This window comes from Haemorhous mexicanus, chromosome 7 (assembly GCF_027477595.1).
Source record: "Haemorhous mexicanus isolate bHaeMex1 chromosome 7, bHaeMex1.pri, whole genome shotgun sequence".
Lineage (NCBI taxonomy): Eukaryota > Metazoa > Chordata > Aves > Passeriformes > Fringillidae > Haemorhous > Haemorhous mexicanus.
In genome coordinates, this window is record NC_082347.1 from 28409556 (window position 1) to 28425304 (window position 15749).

The window sequence follows — 15749 nt, forward strand, 5'->3', positions numbered from 1 at the left end:
CCTAACAAGTGTTGCAAGAACCTGAGACATGGATGACATCTACAGACTCTCATGCTCTCTGTCAAGGGCATGCTGTGGTTGTCTCTTGGTTTCTTATAGGAGCTCTGTGTTTGGCATGGAAAATTGGGAATATGTTGTGCCCTGCAGTGAGAAGCATTACTGGAGTGCGTATTTCTCTGGCCTTCTGGAAACTTATTTGGTGTTTTGGCACCAGACTCCATAACCCAAGTAATCCCTTCAAGCCTGTTCCTGTCAGCAGGTGGACCAGCTGTTCCCCCTGGAGCAGGGAATCATGCAGCTATGACTGCATGGCTCTCTGGAGGTACTGGTCTGTCTTGCAGGGAGCAGCTCCTTTCCTGAGCTTCATGTGACTGTGGTGAGGGCTGGGAAGAGGATGGGCTCAGCATCAGGGTTCAGCCAGGGGCAGCCTGAAGGCCTCAGTTTGCCCCAGCAAAGTGTGGAGCAGAACCCAGCCTCTTCTAGACCACATTGTTTCCTCCATGCCATCAGGGGAGGAAAAAAGATCTGGTATAAGATCTGGTATCCCACCTCTGCTCTGTGGCTTCCTGTGGTCTCACACATGCTCTCTTTTCCTTCCCTGAGGACATTGGTCTCAGGGTAGGGCCTCTGCATGCTCCAGTGCCCTCCTCCTCTCTGCCTCAGAGCTGCCTGCGGAGAGGTTTTGGCAAAGCCGTGGAGCCGGTTTGGGCGGTGCCGGCCTGCCCAGCCTGGCTCCCCTCCTCGCTCAGGGCTGGTTACTGATTACTTTGGGCAGCAGGTGGAGGAGGCCAGGGCTGCCAGCGATTGGGCCCCTGCCTTTGCTGGCTGGTTTCAGGAAGCAGCACCTGCGTTTCACTTGGGACGGGAGTGCTGGGGCAGAGTGGAGAAGTGCCGTCAGCCTGGGGTTGGGCTCAGGGTGCAGAGGGTGAGGGGAGCCGGCCCCTGTGCCACACCCCACAGGACTATGTGCACCTGTCCTTAGAGGAGACGCTGCATGGAGGATCCGAGACAGGAGCCGCGGCTCCTCAGCTGGGAATATGAGGATTGTTGTGCTGTACGGAGACGGGACGTGACTGGCGGCAGCGACAGACCCAGGGCGACAAGGAGGCCGTACCCGGACAGCCGAGGAGCAGACAGTGGCTGGGACGGTTCCAGGAGACAGGAGGACATCTCCGTGGACCAACAGAGCAGGAATGGAGACTGCAGAGGTTTTTGGAAGGGGCAGATGCAGTACATGGACTGCAGGAGAGCAGACAATGTTTGGGAAGGCAAAAGACAGGATATAGAGGACAGAAACTACAGGGCGTACGAGAGGGAGGGTGTTCAATATAGAAACTGCAGTTCTGAGATAAGAGGAGGGCGGAACAGAGAGGACAGAGTACCTGGGCAGTACAGGGAGAGAGGAAGGCAGTATGGAGAGGATAGAGGCCTTGGAGATTTTAGGGAGGGGGGAAGGTGGTATCAGGACTACAGAGATCCTAGGGACTACAGTGAGCATGGAAGACATTATAGGAAAAAGGAACTGTGGCACAGGCAAGAGAGGAACTCTGGGGAGTATAGGGAGAGGAGAAGGCAGTATAGAGAGGATGGAGGCAATCAAGTATATAGGGAAGGGGAAAAGTGGTATAGAGATGATGGAGGCCCTAGAGCATATAGAGAGCAGGAAAGGCCACATATAGGTATCAGGGACCAAGTACATGAAGAAGACAGTGAACAGCACAGGAGGTCCAAAGGCCATGTCATGGACCACAGCAGTCCAGACAGAGGTTGTGAAGTTCCTGCATTTGCAGTCAGGTCCTCAGGAGATGGTAGTGTGAACCTGGGCCCAGGTACCTGCTACCCACAGTTCGAGACATGTGTCATTGACTCTGACAGCTGTGGGGAGCTGGAAGGAGAAGCCCCAGGGCCTGGCATGCCAGCCAAGAGCAGCAGTGGAGCAGAGCACTCGAGGGTACGCACGGGCCGGCCCGACTGGAGCCAGGTCTGGGAGCAGGAGGCTGAGGAAGCACACAGGGTGGGCTCTGTGCTGCAGAGAAACAGCTTCTACAGACGGACGGCTCCCAGTGCACTGCGGCACTCAGAGTTTGTGCAGACCAGGAAGAAAAACCCAGGTACACAGGGAAATGGTGGGCAATTCCCTTGGGTGTGCCTTCACCTTGCCCTGGCACCAGGGCAGCACTGGGAGTCTGGTACACGTGGGTGGCCAGCACAGCCAGCCTCTCACAGGAAGGCTCCTCCCTGGGACTTAGTGAAATAGCATCATGGTCGTCACCCTTCCGTGCAGCCTCTGCAAGGGGATTTAGCAGAGGCCCAGGTGGGAGGGAAGCACAGGTGACACAGACTCAAGGCTGTCCTTTCTGTTGCTCCTGCATGGTTTTGGTACACCCTAAAACTTGTGGCCCTGGTTTGTCTGCTCTCTCAGGGCTCAGAGGAGGTTCCTCATGAGGGAGAGGGTGAGATGCTGGGGTTATCCCCACTGCCTCTTTATAACCTAGCATTAATGGATTCTGTAGGAACCAATTCCTGACCCTGAGCATGAGTATGGCAGCTGTTCACAGGCAGCACAAAGCAGGAAATAGAGGAAGCTGTTGAAGTACTCAGACATATGCAGAGAGCAAGTACTCAGAGTTGCATAATTCACCTGGGCAGGAAACCACCTTGCTGGGGGGCTGTCACCGATGGGAATCTCTTGCACTGTCACCCCTCAGTACTGCAGTGGTCCCTTGCCTGTGCTACAACAGTTGCATTCCCTGTATCCTGGGTCCCCAAGCCATCTCCAGGTCTCCAGTCCCATCAAACAGCAGCCTGGAGCTGCAGAATTACCAAAGTGGAGGGTTTAGGCTGTCTTGGTGAAATCATTCCCTTGATGCTGTGGCTGTGTCAGAGTCAGCTGCAGACAGATTTGTGCAGCTTGGCTTGTTGGTGCAAGAATATTGGTGTGGGTTGAGGGGAAGTGGCAGCAGGGTGCTGGGGTCTGGGCAGAGGGACAGAAGGAGCCCTTCTTGATGGACAGGCCTCCATGTGTCTGAAAACTTGTTTGTTCCTGTGCCCTTTCTGCCAGCATCTGTCTCATGTAGCTGTGTGTGTGAAGTCTCCGTGAAGTGGGATTGAAATGGAGAGGAAAACTGCAACAGCCAAAGTGATGTCAAAGCTGGAGGCAGTGACTACTCTGCCTTAGCAAGAAATCTGCCCTCTGGAGATACTTGATTAAGCAGGCTCCAATGGCTGCATTTCTGCACTCTCAGGCCACCCTGTAAGGGTGGGACTTTGCTCAGCTGTGTCCCTGGGGTGAGGAATGCAGTGCCAGGATGTTCAAAGGGCAACGGCAGAGCCAGGAGGAGGCCAGGAACAGAGTGGGATGGGAAATGGTCCACAAAGCCTTAGGAGGCTGGAGCAGTGCTGGCTTCTTCAGCTTTTGCAAGAATTGAAGGGACAGACTGTGATGCCAAGTGAAAGCCTATGCTCTTCAGGATTATAGGATTCTTCTCCACTGTGGCAGGCTCAGGGGCATGGGAGTAGATGTGAGAGGTGCAGGGCAGGATGCTCTCATCATCTGCACCGGTGTCTCACAGCAGAACAGGAGAGATGAAAGCTCCAGGTATTTCAGACACTGTCTGTCCATCCTGTGGCTTTTTTCTGGCTGCAATTGTCTGTTACTTTCCTCCTCTTGCTCTGCTGAGGCACAGTGCTGGACCAGCAACATCTCTCCTTGGCATGCTTTGCTGCTGTAGCTGCCTCAGTGTGAGATCCCACCAGCACCTCCCCAAAAGAGCTCCCATTGTGCTTGGCAGCAGACACCTCCTGTGCAGCTGGCAGGCAAAAGTCAGCTCTGGTTCTCCCTCAGTGTGTGCTCCACGCACCTTTTCTAGTGCTGTTTACTTCTCTAACAGGTTCCTCCTCCATCCACTGAGTAACAGAATTTGGGTCTTTAAAGCCCCAGTAGAGATCATAGAATCATAGAATGGTTTGGGTTGGAAGAGAACTAGAGGGGCATCTAGTTCCAATGCCCCTGCCATGGGCAGGGATGCCACACTCTAGATCAGGTTGCCCAGGGCCCCATCTGGCCTGCCTTGAATACTTCCAAGCCAGTAGAGATGATCTTTTCTGTTTGCAGGGTTATCACACTTCTTACAGATTTCTGTACAGTGTAACTGGGTGACATCTGCTTGGTTTAGAGCACCTCTTCTGGGATAAGACTCAGATGTGACTGCCTGACACATCAACAGGAGGACCCACCTGTCATAGTTTTGCTGCTTCGTCACCATCATTCTTAAAGGTTTTGCATGCTAATGTGTTGCATTTCAGCAGCAACCCCAACCTTTTTCTCCTAAATTAGAGCTTTTTAGTTGATGGATATTCTTCTCGGGCAGGTACTGTAATTAAGCAATTTTTCAGTCTTCAATTCTTTGTAGTGAATTGAGTCTTAAAATACCCATGTCAAAGACTCACAGGAAGGCCTTTAAGTGTTTATTCTTCCTTATGCTCACTCATTTTTCAGTTCAGACTCTTTTAAAACAGTGGACTTCAGAGCTGGGTGAGGCATTCTGGGTGGGTATCAGCACTAGTTTAACTTGCTGTGCTCCTGTGCACTTGTCCAAAACCCCAGTAGTCCTCTGCAACATTCAGAGAACTCCTGTGAAATTTTGTCTGATCAAGCAAAAAAATTACTGCCCAGAATACAGTCCTTCATGTGGCTGTTTCTTGTTCCCATTAATACATTAATGTGTTTGTCTGCATTAAACCTGCATGGTTTGAATAATTCCATCTTATTCAGGGTACCCTGGATCACTCAGTGACTCATATGCCTCATCTTTATTTGTGATCCTGTTGAATTGATCCTCACTTCTCTACATGACAGCAGTGATTTTCCATTTACTCTGTTTTGTGGGATTAACTAAATTCTGTCTCTGGAGAACCTGTTCAGAAATGACTTCTTTTCTGGATAGTCTCCACTCCACTGGCAGTGGATTTTCAAGGTGGTTTTTTGGTTTTTGGTTTTTGTTGTTGTTGTTTTGGGGTTTTTTTTTCTCTTTTTGCTTTTTAGAAAGAAATGAGCAGAAAAATTATTGTATAATTCTACCTTTTTGCCAGGTTTTCCAAAAATCGTACTCTCTCTGCCTGCTTGTGGGATTGTGTCATTGTAGGATTTCCTTTGTCCTGGATGGAAATAAAGGTCCATTATAAAGTAGCATTTTATTTCCTCATTTAAAAGATGAAAACTGAATTCTACCATCCATGGATTTTTCTTGATGTCTTTCTTTTCTCATTTTTCTGTGGTGTGTCTATTATCTGGCTTACTATATTCATTTATATATTTATATTTGCTGTCTTTATTGAAGCACAGATGCAGGACAGATTTTTCATCAGTACTCTTCATGTTTTTTGGATTGTATATTTAAAACATCCTTTTTAAGAACTTTCAGCTTTCATTCTTTGTCCATCAGTAGTTTTACTCACACTTTCATTGATGCCCTGCCTCAGTTTTAGCAGCTTAGCCCTTTTACACCATCATATTACTTCACTTTTTTCTATGTCAGTGGTTGGAATCATCCTCTGGTCACACTGAATGCTATGGGGCTGGTCTGGGCAACCAGAGGTGGTTTGGGGCTATGGTTGTGGTCTTATCTGGCACAGAGGTATCCCAGCCAAGCTCTGCATTAGGCATGTTTGGGACACCAAGCTGCTCCAATGGCTCTGGAGAAGCATCCCCGTTCTGCCCCTCTTCAGCTCCCTGGTGTATTACCAATGTCTGGAGTAAAAGTTTTCACCCCAGCCAGATCCTGCTCCCGGCAGCCAGTTTAGCCTTTTGCTCAGATTAATTATTCCCTGCCCTAGTTTCATCGCCCCCCCTCTCATGGTCGGCAGTGGCTCCTCCTCTCCTGGCCTCCACATACTTCAAATATTTGCAGCTGGTTTGTTTTGTCCTGAGTCACTGCTTGCCTGTGCTGAGCTGTGGGCCCGGGGCCGGGCTTGCCTCGCGGCTGGGAGCAGCTCCGCCGGAGATTCCTGGGATTGTCCTGGGCACTGATGGGCGGCGCGTCCCTCCCCAGGGAGCGTTCGCGCCTGCGGGATGCTGCCAGGTGAGCCCTGAGGAGCAGCAGCTGGGGGGCGAGGCAAACCTTAGGTGAGCCCTGCAGCGTGGGGGACGTGCATCCCGTTGGATCTGTTCTTTGTGGGCCAGCGCTGCTCCCAGAGCAGGGCAGGGAAGACCTCTAATTGTGTGCTCCCACTAGGAGCCTGGGTAATGGCAATTCGAAGTTTTCATTAATTGTAAGAAAGTTGATGACAGCGGCATTTCTCAGATGAGCAGGATGAGCCGTGTGATTGCAATAGCAAACCACAGCCTCCCCAGGAAGGGCCGAGGTGGGAGTGTGCTCTGTCTTCACACCTCATTGCCAGGGCTGGCTTAGGAGCTGCTCTCATGGGTCCAGCAGGGGTACTAGCAAAGCTCAAAAGCAGGTGCTCCTGGGAGGCTCCTCAGACCATCAAACCGAGGAGAAACAGAATCTGAATCTCTGAAAATTGTGGTTGAGAACATTGTTTTGGAAATGTATTTCTGAATGCCTATTTGGCAACTGTGTCATGGGTAAACATGAATTTGTCACTGGATTGGAATTTGTTGGCTTCATTAAAAATACGAGTCATATTCCTGCAGGCCAACAAAGCCCATTCAAGCTGTGGTGTATGTCTTAGCATCTCCAAAGTTGAGGGCATAATGAATCAAATTGAAAGGTAACATCTAAATAGAAAATCTGTGGAGTAAAATGGAGATGTGTTTAAAAAATACTTACTAGGTGACCAAAATCCATAGCTGTGAAATTGGTGGGTTTAGTTAACTGCTTAACAAGCCTCATTTAGGGAGGCTTATTAGATATACAAGAATGTGACAAACAAGAAAAAATAAACTCATTGCAATTAACAGAGATAGTATGAAATGCAAAAAGTGAGAGTTTTTAAATGCATCAGAAACAAACACTAAGTAATACATATGGGTCAGATATAAGAGCCAAATATTACAAATAAATTCTTTATTTGAATATTTTGAGCTGTAAGTGTTTGGAAAGAAGTAGGACAACTTTTGAATTCATAGCTGAAGGAAGATGCTGGACTAGTGATAAACAACAAGAGTTCTAGGAGACTTGACTGAATGTAGCCTTGTTTTTGAAGGAGTCTTAAAATGTTCAGAAAGAGCAAGAAGAACAGAGGAGAATTAATTTTAATGAGTTTTCAAAATCATGCAAATACTGATGCAGTGTAAGTGGGTGGAACTGATGCCCAGCATTGTGCCTGGTCATCCAGGCTGAGCTGATAACTGCTGTGGGCTTAAAATCTGTGCAAGGAAGGATTTAATTTCCCTTCCATAGGCAGGGACTTGAGACTTGCCAAAGAAGGGTGTCATGGAGCTGGCAATCTCACAAGTCTGGTTTGAATCCTTGCCACAGGGTACTTTCTGTAAGGGCCTGACCTAGATTTACTTTGCCTGGGGTTTGCTTGGTGGAGCATGGGGAGCTGCTGCATTTGCCAGCAGTGCTGGGCATCCCCAGCTCTGTTTTGGGGAGCTGGAGCCAAACACATGGTGTGACTGCAGTTTAGCTATGGCTAAGGCTGGGAGCACAGCAGGATTGTTTGGTGATGCAGTAAACTCCCGAGGTGTCCTGTACAAAACTTAACGTGGGGGCATTTTTCCTGGGGCTAAATAGAAAATCCTGTTCTTCGACCAAAGAAAATGTAATCTTTTCCATTTGTCTTCCCAAATGCTGCTGTATGGGTCATTTCTGGCTGTGATTTTGGCTTGTCTTAATTTTCAAGATTCTTCCCAGCCCACCCCATGCAGAAGTATCATCTCACTGCCCACCCCCTCTGGGTTTGACACACCTGTTTGCATTGCAAATTAACACCTTCTTGTTTCTTCCAGGCTGCCTTCCCACTTGAGCTTGCTCTCCTGCAAAACAAATGCCATGCCTTCTTTAAAATAACTCATTTGTTGTTACTTCATTAACTCCCTGAGCCACAAAGATCTGCTGACTGTATTATCTTAGTGTTTAGTTGTCCCTCCTGTACGTTTTTCTGCTCCTATCCCGTTCAGGCTCCCAGTGCTGTGTCTAGGGATATCCCTGTGGGCGTTTGTGGAGGACTTTGCACAGCAGGGCCCAGTCTGCTCTGAAACTTTGCAGGTGCTGTGGAAATGCGAAGAGCAAAACCAGTTAAACCCAGCATCTGCTCGGAGGCCCTCCTTGTGGATTCCTGCTGCATTGGAGTTGATGAAGTTCATCACTGGGGACGGCTGGAAAGCCAAGACAGGCTCTGATGGGGTTAGGCTTAAGGATACTTGCCAGTAGGAATCAGTGAGGCCTTTTCTTCCCAGTGATTGCCTACTAAATGAAGTGCTGGTTGTGTCACTGAATCCTCCTCCATGGAGCTGGTTGTTTTGCCTCTCCCCAGGCTAGATTTCAAGGCAGGGCAGCAGAGATGCCAGCTTAGAGAGACAAATATCTTCCCTCCCACATTGAGGGCATCTTTGTTTCAGCTGGGTTTCCCATTTGCCAGGCTGGCTCTGGGAATGATTTTGAAGTTGTTCTTTCTGCAGAGAGGCACAGTGGTTCGTCCTCAGTTTGGATAGCTCTAAGAACTTGCTGTTTGGTGCTGATGCTCCTGGTTTCTGCCGAGGCTGCTCTGCAATGGGAAGGGCCTAAAGGGCTGGCATGGTTTCAGATAATCATGGGCTGAGTCAGTGTCTCAGCTTGGGTGTCTTTTCTTTCTCAGATTGTTTTGGTGTGAAGACCCCGGCCTGGGGGAGCAGTGGACAGGATGCTTAGGCTGAGGCAGCAATTTTGCCATCCCATGTTTCATGCTGCTGTGCTGGGTACTGCCATCACCCCATGGAGCATGGCTGGGGGCTGCTTGCAGCCTGCCCAGCACCTGGGCAGAAGCGGCTGGGAGCAGGGGAGGGTTCTTAGGGCTGTGCACAGTCGGTACTGTGGTGCCAGGATAATCCCAAGCCCTGCTGCGTGTCCCTGGGATTTAGCAGGGCTGAGCCTCGATTGTCTGACGCTGTTACCAGAGAGGTCAGGGACCTCTGGAAGTGCTTGTCCTGCAAAAACATTCCTAGAAACGTCGGAACTGGGGCATGTCTGCAGCTCTTAAAAAAATTCTGCGGATGGAGGGCAGCTGGGGCTCCAGACGTAGCAGACGGCGCGTTTGTGGAATCAGCCATTGACATGAAATGGGGTACCCGAGGCAGACTGGCGCTGCAAGGGGCTCCGTGCTGCCCTGAAATGGGGGAGCCCCGAGTGTTCCTGGCCTCGGAGGGGTGACCGGGGAGGCGTGGGGGGAGCGCTGTGGCCGCGGTTTCGGTCCGGGGGCGCAGCCTTTAAACGCAGGCAGGTGGGGCAGAGAGCGGCGGGGCCCAGGAATCCGCGGGGGGATGAAAAGTCTCAATGGAAGCGGAGGGGGCTGGGCCGGCCCGGGGCCGCAGGTGGCACAGAAAACCAGGAGGAGAGGCGGCCGCGGGGGTCCGGACGGGGCCGAGGAGCGCGGCCCGCAGCCCCGGGCCCTGCGGGCGGGGCGGCCCTGCCCGGCCGTGCTGGCCGGGCTCCAGCTCCAGGCTTTGCCGGCTGCGGTGCCCGGGGCCCTCCGCGGCCATTGAGATGGAAATGCCCCGGGCCTGGAGAATGGAGACCCTGTTCCCAGCCTGAGGGAGGGGCGGCCGCCATTGCCTAGCGGGGGTTTCCCTGCGTGTCTGCGGCTTCCCGGAGCCGCGGGTGGGAGAGGAGCCAGGCCCCGGCCGGCATCAGGGCAGACCGTGTGGAGCAGGTTTGTTGCCCGCCGTGCCGGTGCCAGGGCTTTGCGGCGCTGCTGCTGCTGCAAGGGTGGGCTGTGGGAGCAGCCGTGTCTCCCTGCAGCCCTCGGGATGGCCTCTCTGGAAGGGCCCTTGGACTCTCAGTAGTGCCGTTTCTCAGTCTCATGGTTACATGTGTAGCAGTGCCGGTGCTATTTGTCTCCTGTCCTTGTATCCTTGCCGGAGCATGCTGATCTCGATTATCTGTCTTGCAGAGATGACTCTCCTGTCCTCCCAGACACCATCCCTTGAGCCATCCTCGGCCACCACTGAGAGTGCAGAGCAGAGGATGCTGGAGAAGAGGACCAAGGTTATTGAGGAACTGCTCCAGACAGAGCGGGACTATATCAGAGACCTGGAGATGTGTGTGGAGAGGATCATGGTACCCCTGCAGCAGGCACAGGTAGGAGCTAGGAAAGGAGGGGACACTGTGGTGCAGCACTGGTGGATTGGGGTGAGAATACTGAGTCCATTCAGTTCTCAGAGGGGACTACGCAGCACGGGAGCCCATAGAGGAAATTAAAGCTATTCCAAGGGGAGGAGACTGGTTCCCACAGTTCCCTGCACTTGTTGCAATAAGCCCATCTGCTTTGAAATCCTGCTGAACGCTCATCCTTGCTGGGAACGAGAGACCTGGCAGCAAGTATCATGCATTGAATTTTTTGGTGCAGGAAAAGTTTCTCTTTGTTTGGTTATACCTTACGTTGATTGACAGGAGAAATAAGATCTGGGGTCTTGGCATGGGGACAGATTTACTGGGAGGAAAAAGAGAAAACCAGGTGAGCAGAGGCAGGGGTGGAATTGCTGGGAAAGAGAAGGACACATAAGGAGTGAGAGTTTTGGTGCACTGAGGACAAGGGAGCATGTACAGGAGTCACTGTGATGAGAGGAGGTTGTACCAGGTGCCTGCTGTGAAGCTGAGGACTGATGGGTTGCAGGGGGGCAATGGGGGGGGGCTGTTGAGTCTAACTGGGACATGTTCCCCATCCACAACATATCTTTTCCCCTTCACCAGATGCAGAACATAGACTTTGAGGGCCTTTTTGGAAACATCCACATGGTAATAAACTTCTCCAAGCAGCTGCTGTCCGCCTTGGAGGCTTCAGATGCCATCGGTATGAGTTCTGCTGTTACCTTTTCTCAGAAGGCTGGGATGGGCATTGCTAGTGGCAGGGCATAACAGTTTAAATGATGGGAGAGGATCAGTGGGTCTGGGCTTTCTCCCTGCTGGTACCCATCACCACTCATCATCAACAGTGAAGCCAAGGAGATCTGTGTTGCCCTAGGGGTCACTGTGCTCAGACACAGTGCCTGTGGCTGTCCATGGCCCTTTGGCCCAAAGTGCTGCCAGCTTGAGGCATTCATGCCTTGGGCTGCCTGTGCCTTTGCTCTGTGGCTCCTGTGACCAATGTCTCCACTGCTACCCCTGGGAGACGTGGATTGATTGAGCTCTCTGTGTTGGAGGGTGATGAGGAGGGGTCCTGCATGCTGTAGTAGAGCTGTTTTCTTGACCTGTGTGTGTGGAATGGGGTCACCAGATGTCTTATCAAGAGGCACACCAGTGTTTATGGAGGCAGCTGGGGACCAGGAGACTCTGAAGTCCTGCTTTGCTGCTGTCTGTAGGACCAGTGTTCCTGACACATCGTGCAGAGCTGGAGAGTGTCTACAGGGTGTATTGCCAGAACCATGATGAGGCCATCGCACTGCTGGAAACCTATGAGAAAGATGAGAAGTTGCAGAAACTACTTTTGGACCTGCTGGATAGCCTCAGGTTTGAGCCTCCTCAGGTGGCAGGGATAGGGGGATCAGTTTCCATCATCCCTGCCCCTCTTCAGCAGTGTTTAGATAGTTCAGGTGGTGACTGGAGAGGGTCTGACGGTGGCACTGTATAGTTGACCAGGTTCTGGGTTAAATGGCCCCCTTACCCAATGCACACATGCTGGGAAACCTGTAGACCCCATTAAAATCTGCATAGAAGCCACCAATGTATAGAGAAGGTGGCATGTCCTGGACTGAGGGCTCCTGGTCCCCAAACCCTTAGCCACCATGGCTGCTGAGGAAGGAGCTGCTTTGCCTGGCTCAGTGAGTGCCAGGCTCCAGCTTAGCTTGTGGAGGTAACTGCCCTGGGAGCCGGCAGTGCCGATGGCTGCTCTGGGAGGACAGGGCTGCCCACTGTCCTGGCAGCCTCACTGGGCAGGGCATAGACACTGGCTGTGGGACTGCACACCTGCCACCCCATTAACCCTTGCTTTTCTTTGCTTTTTGGCACTCTCTGGGCCAGCAGGAGCCTGTACAGTGAATGGTGAGTACTTCCTCATAGTCCCTTCTTGGCTGTCTGTGTTGGTCTGGCCATGCCCTTGTAACTTACGTTCTGCCACAGGCTGGGTGCATGCTGGGCTGCCCTAACAGTGCCTTGTGGAGGAATGACTGGCAGGACAGGGGTGCCTGTGGCATCATTGCAGCAGAGGCAGTGGGTGGGCTGCACAGGTAGGCAGCACAAGTGATGAGGTGAGAGGAAGTCTTGGGCAGGAAACAGAATTTGGGAGCCCTTAGCCCCAAGGAGCCAGAAAAGCCCTGCAGTGACTGCAGTCCTGCAGTCAGTCTGTCCTGCTCTGGGGGACAGATCTGGGCAGTTGGTTGGTGGAACAGCATCTGAAACATGTGGCTCTCTGGCAAGTATGAGGCTGTGCCTATGTGGGATTTCATGGTGGGTCTGGTAATGAAGAGGATCCTGGCTGGGAAGTATCACCTGCTGTGAGTGAGGAGCAGAAACCTGGGGTTGATCTGAGAGCACCAGGAGTTCAGGAGTGCAATGAATTTGGACATAAGGGTGGCTTGATGTAAGGAGTACAGTAGATTTAGAGGCATTGGAGAATATGTGTGGCAGAGCCAGACTGACACCTGGTACATCTCCTTTGTCCCGACTTCCCAGGGGTTGCACAAACTACATTAACCTGGGCTCCTTCCTCATCAAGCCAGTGCAGAGGGTGATGCGGTACCCTCTGCTGCTGATGGAGCTGCTGAGTGCTACCCCTGAGGCTCACCTTGATAAGGCACCGCTCACGGCTGCTGTCCTCGCAGTCAAAGAAATCAACGTCAACATCAACGAGTACAAGCGCCGGAAGGACCTGGGTGAGGAGCTGGGCGGTGCTGGGCACAGAGAGACAGGAGTGGGTGTGCTGAGGTCAGTGTCTGCTGGCCACTGAGCCTTAGCTGGCAACCATGGTCATGGAGGAACTCTCACTGCTTAGGGGAGTTTGGCCCCATCACCTTTGTAAATGCCCTTCAAGCAGCTGCTAGTTGTGAGCAGATTCCCTTCTGCTTCCTCATGTCCAGCCTACCTGGCTCCCCCAGCTCTCCTCATGGATTAGGAGATGTGTTTCTCCCACATCGCTCATGGCCTTCAGGCACCAAAACTAAACACAGTACCCAAGTGTAGCCTCCCTGGGGCTGAACAGAGGGAGAAAATTACTCCCTTTGATACCTGCTGGCCACCCTCCCTGTTTTCCCTTGAAAGTCCACAGTTTGTGCAAATCTGACACTTTAGTCTTTCCTCATAGCCCCACTGAAGCTGAGGTGACAGAGGCTGCATGTAATGATTGCTTGTATTTGCTAAAGAAGCAATATAGACACCTTCTGTAGGATGGGGGACTATTGTACATCATCTCGTGTGTCATCTTATGCTGGCACTATGCATAATCCTGTGGAAGAGCTTGAATGGTTTGTCTACAAACTGTAGGGCATCTCAAGAACCAAACAGGTGACACAGTGCTGGATGGGATGGGAGGTTATGATACAATATTTTACAAGGGCATGCGGTGATAGGGCTAGATAATGGCTTTAAACTGAGAGGATTTCGGTTTAAATTAGATATAAGGAAAAAGCCTTTACAGTGAGGATGGTAAGGCACTGGATCAGGCTGCCTGCAGAAGTTGTGGATGCCCCACCCGAGGAAGTGTGCAAGACCAGTTTGGATGGGGCTTTGAGCAACTTGGTCTAGTAGATGTCCCTGCCCATGGCGGAGGGGTTAGAACTAGATGATTTTTAGGTCACTTCAACCCAAGCCATTCTGTAATGAAATGTGTGGGGTTCTTGGGACCTCAGAGGCTTGGGGAAGAGGAGAACTAACAAAGTGATTGTTGATGAGGCAGTGTAAGACATGGGTGTTTGTGCTTACGAGGGTTTTGATTTCTGTATCACTCTTTAGTGCTAAAGTACAGAAAAGGGGATGAGGATAGCCTCATGGAGAAGATCTCCAAGCTCAACTTCCACTCTATCATCAAGAAATCCAACCGTGTGAGCAGCCATCTCAAGCATCTCACAGGCTTTGCACCCCAGGTACTGTGCATCAGGTGCACTTACACCCTGCAGTGCTTCTCCAGAAGTATCTGCTGTCCCTTCACACGCCTTCCCCTGTCCAGCTCTGATCCAGGCCAGCGAGGCAGAGCTTAGGGTCTAAACCACCCATCTCTGCTGTCCGGCTTGTGGGCAGGATGGCCCCACATCTTGTAGTCTGGGAGGTGCTGAGCCTGCATCACCTCCCTTGAAACACTTTCTCTCACAGCTAAAGGATGAAGCCTTTGAAGAGACTGAGAAGAACTTCCGGATGCAGGAGCGTCTGATCAAGTCCTTCATCCGGGACCTTTCCCTCTACCTGCAGCATGTCCGGGTGAGCAGGTCTGGGTGTGATGCCAAGCCTGTGAGGCTCACCATGCACTGCCCCTCCTGTCTGCATGGTGTGTCCCTGCAGTGCCTCTGGCCACGGCTCCTGCCTCAGCTCTGCTCTGGCTGGGTGGTCTGGGCTGCAAGTGTGGCTCAGCTGTGTCTCCCTGGTGCAGGAGTCAGCTTGTATGAAGGCACTGGCAGCAGGGAGCATGTGGGACCTGTGCACAGAGAAGGGAAGTGGGGACTTGGACCAGTTCCAGAAAGTGAATCGTCTCATCAGCGACCAGCTCTTCTCCAGCTTTGTGAGTGAGGCTTGTGCCCCATTGAGGCCCACCCTGGGTGTCTGCTGCAGATGGGCAGGCCCTGGGAGACTGCAGGGAGGGTAACCTGGGGGAGCTGTGAGCATTCCTGTTTAGCTGTGCCCTCCTGAGAGCTTTGATGCCTGGCAGTTTATGACTGTGCCTGTTAGATACACATTTTTTCAGCCCTGCCTGAAATGCTATAGCTCTTTATGGGAGTGGTTCAGGTACTTTGCATAGAGTTACCCATGCTAGCACAATTATGTAAGATAATAGGATAATTGCTGTTGGAAGGGACCTCTGGACCTCCAGTGGCTGCCACCAGGAAACAGTCACTGTATTGTCCTGGGGAGGCTGTGTGCTGGAGAGTGAGCTGCTGGTGTTCAGGGTAGGAGAGAGCACCTTGTCTCACCTTCTCCTTGCACCTCTGCCCACCAGAAAGAGAGGACAGAGCGGCTGGTGAGCTCGCCCCTGAGCCAGCTGCTCAGCATGTTTGCGGGGCCCCACAAGCTGGTGCAGAAACGCTTCGACAAACTGCTCGACTTCCACAACTGCACCGAGCGAGCGGAGAAGCTGAAGGACAAGCGAACGCTGGAGGAGCTGCAGTCAGCCCGCAACAACTACGAGGCCCTCAATGCGCAGCTGCTGGATGAGCTGCCCCAGTTCCTGCGGTTTGCCAAGGAGCTCTTTGCCAGCTGCGTGCGGGGCTATGCCGAGGCACACTGCGACTTCGTGCGCCTGGCCCTGGAGGAGCTCAAACCCCTGCTGTCGGTGGGTTCACGCACTACAGGCAGCTCCCTGGGCTCAGAGCAGCACTAATCTGTGCAAGATTTGTCCCTGAGCCTCACTGGGACCTGTCACATCGTGGGGGAAGCTGCTACTGCAATTTCAGGCCCCTAGTGACTTGTGGAGAGTTCCTGTGGGATGGTGTTGGGGCGGGGATTGCA

At 52.1% G+C, this 15749-nt stretch overlaps 1 protein-coding gene across 8 annotated transcripts in view; it reads left to right on the plus strand.

Moving 5' to 3' along the window:
• DNMBP (dynamin binding protein) overlaps window positions 1–15749 on the plus strand; it is a 33892-nt gene that overhangs the window by 15360 nt on the left and 2783 nt on the right. For 6 of the 8 annotated variants that reach the window (XM_059851715.1, XM_059851714.1, XM_059851713.1 and 3 more), the window contains 9 exons: window positions 10054–10241; window positions 10854–10953; window positions 11462–11609; window positions 12123–12140; window positions 12771–12970; window positions 14046–14176; window positions 14403–14507; window positions 14677–14805; window positions 15241–15573. In XM_059851715.1, the coding sequence (XP_059707698.1) occupies window positions 10054–10241; window positions 10854–10953; window positions 11462–11609; window positions 12123–12140; window positions 12771–12970; window positions 14046–14176; window positions 14403–14507; window positions 14677–14805; window positions 15241–15573 (1352 nt within the window). Of the gene's footprint in view, window positions 1–780; window positions 2112–6055; window positions 6081–10053; window positions 10242–10853; window positions 10954–11461; window positions 11610–12122; window positions 12141–12770; window positions 12971–14045; window positions 14177–14402; window positions 14508–14676; window positions 14806–15240; window positions 15574–15749 lie in introns of those variants that run through there. The other 2 variants (XM_059851718.1, XM_059851720.1) reach the window with 2 other exon arrangements.